We start from the raw sequence: 10,171 nt of genomic DNA on the forward strand, positions 1-10,171 counted from the left end.
CACACACACACACACACACACACACACACACACACACACACACTGTGTATCTGTTTCCTCTGTTCTGCAGGATGTGTGTGTGTGCAAATGTAAAGTGTAAACCCCATCCCAATGCAGAGCTTGCTCAAGGTCTGCCTTTGTTGAGCACACACAAAATACACACACACACACACACACACACCAACACAATCTCTCTACCTCACTCCCTTTCCACACATACAAACACACTTGACACATGCGTATACATAACCATGTCCCTCTGTGGACCGTTGCCATGCAACATTTCTCTGATTCGGTTAGTTGAGCTCTGGTGCATGTGCACACACGCTCACACACACACACACACACACACTCCTGCTGGCTGATGAGGATCAGATCTCGCACACACGCTGCTTTGCCACACCCATCCTCCTCTCCCACGGGACACAGCTGCACTGCCAAGGCCAGGGATGGAGTGAGGGGAAAGACGCGGCGCTGTTCCTGGAGGAGGGACACTCTCTTTAGCTCTTGCAGCTCAGTGCAGGGTCGTGGCTTATCTTGACGAGCTCCTTGGAGATGTCGGACGGGGTCTTCGGTTTGAATTACAGGTGCATTTGCTTTGATGTATTCAACCGTTAGCTCTGTTTTTTGAAACTGCAAACTTGACATTGTAAAACCACCTTGAAATGTTGTAATGTGGTGAGGACTGGTCAATGAGAAACACCAAAGACATTTCACTTTGCTTTGTAAGTGAGTTAATTCAGTGATAAATCCTCTTGCTGATAGATTGTTGCACCAATTCTGCACAAGGCACCGATGCTTTAGTCTCTTTTTCTGTTTCGTTTCTGTTGATCTAGCTTCGGAAAGATAAATTGAACTTGACAGGACTTCAGGTCGACACAACCCACTAGAGAACAGCAGAGCTGTTGCTGTGCTTGCTGGAGGATGTTTCACTTTATCTTCTGTAATGTGACTTGAGGTCTGTGTTTGTTTCAGGAGAAGATCTCAGTCTGTGGCTGTTGGTGATCATGTAAAGTCAAATTTTGAAGGTAGACTCAAGCTTTATTTTGATTTAAGACTATCAAAAGACTGTAGTCAAGATGTGTGACAGTGCTACAACCGTCTCTCTGCCGTCTTTGTTTCACAACACACGATGTATCATATTAAAAATTATGTATTTCAAAGATTAGACATTCATTAGAAAATGTTGTTGTTTACAAAAATTTATTCATACAAATCTTACAACACTTTCATAACATTGAGAAACGTAAAACCCCATATAAGGACTCCTGTGTGTATAACGATGCCACTTGTACTAAGGTTCACTTTTAAAACACAAAGTCTTCAGATAGATAAGAGATTAAACATTGAAGTAAGGCGTTTGGCGCTTTCAGAAATATCAACAACAGGCATTTTCTATGATCTGAACAACATCTCTGTCATGTTCTGAAACTCTTTTGTTCTGAATAGTGATGCACATAGTTGTAAATAATATGTCGGGGCTATTTTTCTGATTAATAAATTACTGACCAATATCAAAATAATCAACAACACGTCATAATCGACAGTAACAAACACTGGTCATTGTTCACAACTCTCGCAGACACTGAACACCCCAAACTCATGCAACACACGCACACACGCACACACACACACACACATTGCCTGTTCCATCAACATATACATTCTGTTCTTTTTATATTTTTATACTCAATAAATCATTGGCCATGCTTTAAAAGAAAGCCTAATTCTACTACTACTCTTGGGGCAGACTAAGCTGAGCGATTAAACAGAGTGAAAGGAAGTTTCAATGTAAGCTTATGGACTGCAGCATTGTAGGGCCACTAAAATTGCCATCTGTCACTTGTGGCAAATTTCATTTTTTTTTTTCTCATGTCGAAGCAAGGCACCAAAGCCAAAAGCTGTTTCCACCTTCACATGCACGTTCAGTCACCCATTTACACAATACAAACATCTGATGCACGCTCAAACACTTGCACCCAAAACATGAAGGCTCACCAACATTCAAACATCTACCTCTCCGCACACTCGCATTCAAACAAAGCCTGTTGGATAAAGCCGAAATTGAAGAAGGAGTGTGTTCATAGTTTCTATGGGGGGGGGGGGGGGGAACCAGGCCACTGATTGGATTGCAGAGGAGCATAAAGTAGTATTTGCATAACATTGAATAAATATGTGAGATGTCTCCCTATTAAACGTCAGTGGGACGATCCCTCAACTGGAGGGCTGATATTCATCCACCTCCATTCTCAAGCCAGAGGGAAACTGTTCTGTTCATCCTTCTGCCGACACCAAAGGGAAGGTTTTACCATCTGATATTTTCTATCGGACTCATTGACCCCGATGTTACTTTGGCAGGTGAAGAGAGGCGGCGGGGCTCTCGCCTCTTCTTTCGTCTCTGTATCCAGGTGTGACAGCCTCTCTCAGGCTTTGTGGGCGCTGTGACCCGTCTCTTCACTTTGTTTTCTCTCTCTCACACACACACACACACACACACACACACACACACACACACACACACACCTTCTCTTTGTCTCCAGCTCTGTCTTCCTCTCCATGCACACCTCTCTCTCTCACCTAACACTCTCCTCATCTCTTTATCACATCCTCACTGCACAAACCTCAGTAGACATCTAACACAGATCAGTTTCGTCTTAACAAAGAATCACAGCACTGTTGAATCAGCTATTATGCACGGCGATCTAGAAGCAAAAGAATCTTTAAAAACCGCTACCAGGACGAAGGCAATCGACAAAGAGGGGGGGGGGGGGGGGGGTCCAGTGTCTCGTCTTATGATATCCACAATGACAGCAGCATGGGGGAGGTAAGAATTCAACAAGTCAGTGCAGTACCAGTTTCCACCACCTCTAGCCCTCCTTGTTCACATTTCCAACACATCTGAAAGGGGGGTGGGGGTGGGGGGGGGTGGTGCTGAAATAGGCTTAGCACAGCCCACCTACCCAAATAGCACAATCCAAAAAAAGCACGATGACATGCAGTTTTTAAGCAAAAATCAGCAATGTGTCAGTTTCCACATGCACCACTAAATAAGAAACATAGTTAAATATCCCTAACTGTAACTCAGATGCTACCTTTCCTCTCCACCTCTGGTCACAAAAAAAATGCTTCATTTCCTGCATCTTGTTCTGGGTCCGTTCTGAATATTTGTAGTGCTGCCGAAAGACAATCAACAGTTGAAGCACATTCTCCCAAATAATTCTGTTGACTGAAACACAGACAACACTGAGATGACTATGTGCACTGTGTGTAATTTCTATACTGTACATAACACACACACACACACACACACACACACACACACACACACACATATGGAACATTCTTAACACAGCACGATTTATCTCCCCACAGTAAATGACTTTGAGGCAAGTGAGCAAGCAGTGTTTGCCGCATACTGTCAACAGCAACTTGAGTGCTTCCTTTATCTCTAGTAAAGGCAATAGGGCCCTTTAAAAAGCCTGCAATTAAATTTCTGCTTAAAAGAGGGTCGGATTTGTACCACCAGTTACATGAATGGCCGTGGGAGTCAATCAGTTTTTCCATCAAATGAGAGGCTGTTCAACAAAAGCCACGTGGACTCCCCTGGAGGGGCAGCAAGCTCTACGAACCCACAGAGCTCCCATTAAGGGAGCGAGGAGGAGGGTGGACAAGGGCAACATCTATCATTTAGGATAAGCCCCGATATGCCTCACATAGCATGCTCACTGCTTCTTTGGGCCTGTTTGGAAAACAAACAACACTAAAAAAATAGAACGTTGGTTACAAAAATAAGTATAACATTCAATACTTTGATTGTCTTTTTAAAATCTATTTATTTTCTGCATATGTAGATGACCTTTAAAGATTTCAAGCGCATAATGTTGAAGGTGCACAATTATCTTTTTTTTTTCTCTTTCTTCTAATTTCTTCTTTTTTTGCCATTTTGTTTGTTTTTTAAACATCTCAACATGAAAATAAAATATTGGTCCACAAAGTATAACTGTGCGGTATCAAGTGCTTTTGTACAAAAAGAAAAAAAAACGATATTATTATTAAAATATTCATTTTAATGGCTTTACTTCATACATAAATACATGTTAAAAGAACACAGGCGCAATCCACTGGTTGGTCAGATATATCTGAATGACTTTGATTTAACGACTGGATGTATATACACAGGAGGGCAGTTTGGGCGCTTTAACAACGCTACAAATAGGCAAGTCGGCGTCCTTTGTTCCTAACTCTCTGTCTGTACCTTCTTCCCAGAACCGCTGCCAGGTATTTCTGCACGGCCATCTGCTTTCTATAGCGACTGTAGCTGTCGGTGAAGATCCCATCTGAATGTCTTTTGGATAAGGGCTCTGACTCTTCCTCCATGCTGTTGTCTTCACTGAAAAACGAAAGAAAAAAAATAGCATTAGTTAAAGCTGCAGCCTTCCACTTCGAAACACATTTCTGCTCGTTTTGACGTTTTAGCTTTGATAATATATTCATCTTGCCATGAAGCAAAGTAGCATACAATGATTAATAATTCATTTTGGGGCCCTTTATGCTTTTTTTTTTCTTTAAAAAAAATGGGCGCCAAGCAAGACAGTGTAAAAGAAACAGTGATTTGAAGCGTTTTAGAAAAGTAATACATTATTAATTTCAGCCCATTGCATATTCTGACGCATGTTTTTTGTTTTTTTTCAGAGCGTGGGAAAACCAAATGAATTTTATGGATTAATCACATTTAAATCGAAGTGTATTTTAGTCTGAGAAAGCTGACCCTCAATGTTAAGGGAGGACACGGATCATGAGCGCAGAGCTGCGCCACAACAAAAACAGACACAAAATGAAAATGAATACAAGTTGTTTTTTTTCAATAGAGTGATACAAAAAAAATGAGAACAAAACACGCACATTAAATGATAAGCAGTGATGCAGCAGCCTGGACTTGTGCAGCGGAGAAACATAATAAAAGTGATGACTGCAGGTGAACGCTTATAAGAAATGCCCTTACCCTGCACGAATTGTCATCAGAGAATGCAGATAATGTCTCGCTGTTAACTGACCCAGGATCTCCCTCAAGGCTCTATCTAATTCTTCCTCAGCATGCCTTTCTGGTCTGAGATGATAAAACGCCAAAACACATAGATCGTCAGTGACTAAAAAAAGCGCAGACAAAATGATCAAAAGTAGCCTAAAATGTCCCCACCCACCCGCAGGTCCAATATCACATCAGCTGCAATTTTTGTTTTCTTGCACACAGACTATCCTTCCGTGTGTGCCGAGCATTTTTTTTATGTAATCTTGATTATTAACAGTAATTGGAACCAACATTTTAGGCTACTCGGTGTGAAAATAACACTGAACAAATAACATGAGAAACTCTGGGAAAAACAAAGCAAGCAAACATTATCGCAAACAGCAAAGAAGTCATTAAAAATGGAATCCAGCTCGAGGCTCGAGCTGCGTTGTGAAAGCACGTTTACCTCTTCTCTGGCGGGTAGTAGAGAGTGTACGCGTCGTCGTTTAAGGATGGCGGGCTCCTTATAGCAATCTGATCCCCATCAAAACCCATGTCGGATAATGAGTTCCCGTCCTCATCGAAGGCGTCGTTGTCGAGTCTGAAAGACGGAGAGCATTCATCACAAATTTGATCTGTGTGCACAAGTGGGACGCAGCAGTGAAAGAATGCCAAAATGTCTGCTTCCGTTTGTAAAATCACTGGCAGGTTAAATGCATTAGAGACAAGGGGAGGAAACGAAAACACATTCAATACCTGGAGGTGTTTGGAAATAAAAACTAGAAAACGAATTATTTAAATGTGACCAACAAATAGTGGCTTAAAATGTGTTAAATGTGTATCTTCGTGTTTATTCTTTGTTTAAATAGATTGTTGTTTTTTTCATCGGAAAAATCTGTTTTTAATTCCATCTGGGTGCTGCTGCTTTGAACACAGGTTGAAGCCTCATTAATAATTTAAGAATCGAAACAAAGGGTGTGAAAATGATCACACTCAGTGGAGGCGAGGAGCCAATTTTTTTTTTTATTAAAAGAATGCCGCAATTAGCAGTGAAATATAAGAATCAATGAGAACCACGCCCAAATTATGGATATGCTTTCCACAGAAAAAAAAATAGAATACATCTTAAATGCATGGAGCTCTCCTATTCGCTTTGCCTCGCCTCTCCTTGGTGACGCCAGTCCACCGTCATCCCAAGGGCTATCAATTGCATTGACTGCACTCTCATTTTTAATAAGGGGAGTTCTGTGAACCGTCCCACCGGACAGATACCTCTATGCAATTTCCATTATCACTGTCCACACAGGACTTGCATTTGCGTAAGTTAAGATTACTGCATTTCTTTGTGTTCAATTACAAAGCGCATCGTTTTTTTTGCGCAATTACGCACACTTTTTTGAAATTAAAGTGCCAAAATTCAAATCTTCAAAAGAAATAAAATCATGAATAACAATGCAAATGCCATCATTGAACAAACTGGTGTTTAGCAGCAACATGGATCAGTTAAAATAATGACTACAATCAGGTTATAAAGACCCACAAAGCACGTCCACCTACCTAATCTTAGGGTAACTTAGTCCGATAGGTGTGCAGAAGACGCTGTAGTGCATTAAGATTCCGTAGACGAGCAAGATTAAAGTCGCTTTACTCGAACTGGCCATGCTGTTAGAAGATGAAAAACAGACGTAACATTAAACAGGTTAGTCACTCCAACATGCTGGCTCTTTGTTCTGCCAAATTCACATGCTGCGCTACTTCTCTTATCACAAACTACAAAACTGGATCGAATATAAGCCGGTTTGATATTAACCGGATACTGGACACAGCGTCCGTTTGCTCAACAACACCCCCCCCCCCCCAAAAAAAAAAAGAAAAAGAAACCCCACTAAGATTTCTGTCTGTTTTGTTCATCTCTTTCCGTAAAAGTTAAACTGTGGTATTGGCACCGAATCCTTTGCATGCAGTGCCAAAGTAATACATACAAAATAAAAACATCAGATCTCCGTGCAGTGCAGAAAAAAATGAATAATTTCCATTACTTTATCTCGCTCTCCAGCAATGCATTTCTCCGAAGACAATCCGCAGATAAAGCACATACCTATAGCAGGAGAGCAGGGAGAGCGCTGTGCTGTAGGATGCGATCCGGGCGCGGCTGTGGTTGTGTGTCTGTGTGTGAGAGAGAAAGACAGAGACGGTTTCTTTCTCACGGCACTTCTTTCCTGGATGAAGCGCCTTCCGTCGTCTCCTTATGTTTCCCTCAGTACAGCCTGTATCTCACTTTTAAGACACAGTTAGGAGGACTCAGCCCGGCGCACAGGTGAACAACAACTCGGTGGGAAAGTGCGCTGTACGTTCGTCTGCATATCGCTGCTCTAAACTTTTGTCCTGTGCTGTGATTGCCTTGGTTTTTTATCTATGTATCGTAAGCCTGGCCCCCCTCCCCCTTCCCCCTCCCCCTCCCCCCTCCTCCCTCCAGTATGTCACATTAAGGATGCTATAGACGTCATCAAGTTTGCCTCCCGGAATAAAAAAAGTACAGTTCCTTCCTCATCGATGCATCCGTCACCCCCCCCCCCCCCCACCCCCCCCCACCCCCACCACCACCTCCATCCTAAGATGGAAGTTTGCTTCCAAACTTTTTCCCTTTTCCCTTTTAAATATATATATTTTTTTTAAACTGAAATGTTTGCGAATGCATACATGAACTTTACACGGATGATGACGGTCAATACAAATCAATTTGTCCCTCACCGCCACCCCGACGGGTTATTACCCACGCGTCATCAATAAGTCCAATTAGGCTTTTTAGAATTATGACAAAGTTCAGAGCTGGGAAACGATCTTCTTGGCTGGTGGTGGTGGTTTCGTGTGACGGGGGGGACTTCCGCTGAATAAGCCCAAGGCCTCTGGGGAGTCAGGAGCTGTCCAGTGCTGAAACCAGTCGTCTCAAATTGCGGCTTTCTGTATTTAAAGTCACTTATTCTAATCATTTCCAATAATTGTTCGCTGGATATCGACGGGCTGGCGTTAATGGCCGCGCAGTGACGGCGCTGAGGCCTTGGTTTATACGTTAGATTGTTCAAATAAACGAGGCACGTAATCTGATTCGGAGCTGATGACGCAGGATGCCGGTTCAGAGAGCTTTCAGCCTACGTGGCTTTAAAAACGGTCCACTCATTTTCCAAACATTGTTTCTGAAATTGTCTGTATCGTTATAATGCGCTGAATGATACTTTAAAACAAAAAAACGCTCTAGAAAAAGGCGTGTTGCTGCACTGTTATATATGTGGCAATTAACCAAGAAGCAGTATAGGGCCTGATTCTTTCCACGCTGATGAAGCTTTGTTTGGCACATTTTTGGGCAGTCGAACCTCTTTATGTGTCTCTTTAATATGCTACTTATTATTTGCTAATAGTACAGTCAAATAAAATAGCAGTTAAGTATAAACTTGGCATTAATATTCCTGACGTACAGTATAAAATTGATGGCTTGCATCAGAGTGTGATGGATGCAAGTTATGAGGCTTTTAATTTGAAGGGCACTAATTTGGCAGTCCTGTCTGGGGCCTCGTTTTAATCACCAACTCAGGTTACTGCGCCGTTTGATTGAGCTCTGTTCAACACTGAATCAGACATATAGCTCACCGACCAACTGAAGAGTTTGCCAAAGAGGAGAGAGATTAACGTCAGCGTTTTGTTTACTCTGACGCAATATGACGAACAGAGCCAGCCACTGCCGGGGGGGGTGGGGGTGGGGGGGGCGATCCACAACTTCTTCTTCGACTGGCGCGATTCCCACGAAGAGCTCAACTTAAACCCTACATGTTTTAAATGGAGCAGACTGACGGTCGGCCCGATACTGCAGGAGTAACATTCCGCTCAGTAACCTGAGCAAACGGCGCCATCATGAGGAGGAGAAGAGACGCGCGCGAGGTTCGGTCGTCATCACCGGTGAGAAAAGATGAGTCAATACTCTCACGTGTGGTCCTCATGAGGTTAACGACAATAACCAATATCTGTTGTGTTTGCTCAGCAGAACAAATTGAGGCTTCACCACCCACTCATATATTTTAATTATAATGAATTTACTAAATATTTGAATGTGATTATAGCCTTAATTTAATCAGGTTTTTCGTTGAGATCAGGCACTAGCATTATATGTAGAATCCACTATGTTATTACATTATCTTTTAATTCATACTAGGATAAGAATAATACATGTTATACTGGCATTCATGTATTGGGTTAAATTGGGTAAATTTGATTTGATTGTATTCCTGGTTAATGACTATGTCGATTACGATTTGCTTTAGAGGGATGTCAATTACATTGCACTCATGTGTCGTAGGTTTAGCTACAAATGCGTAATGAGAACAGCCTGGATTTAGCATAAAGTCCGGTGGATCTCACCCTGTGGAAGAGGTGATAATGTTGTATGGAAGACTCAAAATGCCTTAATGAAAACAAATCAAACCAAGAAACAAAGTGGAATTCAATACACATTGTTATATGTAGTCCCTTTATAATGTGGGGCCATGCTTCTATAAGTGTTTTTCATTCAAATGACTCTTTGCTAATCCCCGCCCCTTAAACGCAGACTGACCAATCATAGCATAGCATCAGCCAGCCTCTACCTGCGTCCTATACTGAATGTCTACACGTGTTGCTTTTGCTTTATACTGATTGTTACAGTGAATAAATAACGACCTGGCTTTAGAGGAATGTGTGGTTCCTTAATTTCATTGTCTTTTGCGTAGATCGCCAGGTGATGTAATGGTTCCCTTTTACTTTCTGATCTGATGTCTTTAGCTTCTATCGCCATGTTTTTAAACCTGTTTTTAGCTGCTGAATCAGTTCGACATCCTGGATACAGCCATCAACACTTCTGTCTAAAATGGCTTTTTAGTTTCTCCTAAAATTTGATAATATTTCTTCAGGAAGTGCAGTTAGTGACTCAGCTCTGACGGTAGGGGCAGGGGGCGGGGCTTAGCGAATGCTCAATTATGACATACCAAATGCGTAGAGGCCTATAGCAAGAAAATGCATACAATAGTGTGTATTGTTGTTCCTGTTATGTCTTCAGTTTGTCTTTATTGTGGCATTTTAAATCTCCCTCTATCTTGTGACCCCTTGGAGGGGTCTCACCTTAGATTGGGAAACACA

The 10,171-nt window shown here is 42.0% G+C and overlaps 1 protein-coding gene across 2 annotated transcripts; it reads right to left on the reverse strand.

Annotated features, from left to right (window-relative positions):
• Positions 1 to 2,471: 2,471 nt before the first annotated feature.
• On the reverse strand, positions 2,472 to 7,408 carry adcyap1b (adenylate cyclase activating polypeptide 1b). Of its 2 annotated transcripts, XM_068701417.1 has the most exons (5): positions 7,107 to 7,408; positions 6,566 to 6,670; positions 5,475 to 5,609; positions 5,003 to 5,107; positions 2,472 to 4,390 (listed from the first exon to the last, which is right to left on the reverse strand). In XM_068701417.1, the coding sequence occupies exons 2-5, from the start codon at positions 6,667 to 6,669 to the stop codon at positions 4,207 to 4,209; spliced, it is 528 nt and encodes a 175-aa protein (XP_068557518.1). In that variant the 5' UTR covers position 6,670; positions 7,107 to 7,408; the 3' UTR covers positions 2,472 to 4,206. The 2 variants fall into 2 exon arrangements, with proteins under 2 accessions (XP_068557518.1, XP_068557519.1); XM_068701418.1 differs by lacking the exon at positions 5,003 to 5,107.
• Between the last annotated feature and the right edge of the window lie 2,763 nt (positions 7,409 to 10,171).

The sequence above is a fragment of the Cebidichthys violaceus genome, unplaced genomic scaffold (assembly GCF_023349555.1).
Source record: "Cebidichthys violaceus isolate CVI_PGR_0920_01 unplaced genomic scaffold, fCebVio1.0.p SCAF_8, whole genome shotgun sequence".
Classification (NCBI taxonomy): domain Eukaryota; kingdom Metazoa; phylum Chordata; class Actinopteri; order Perciformes; family Stichaeidae; genus Cebidichthys; species Cebidichthys violaceus.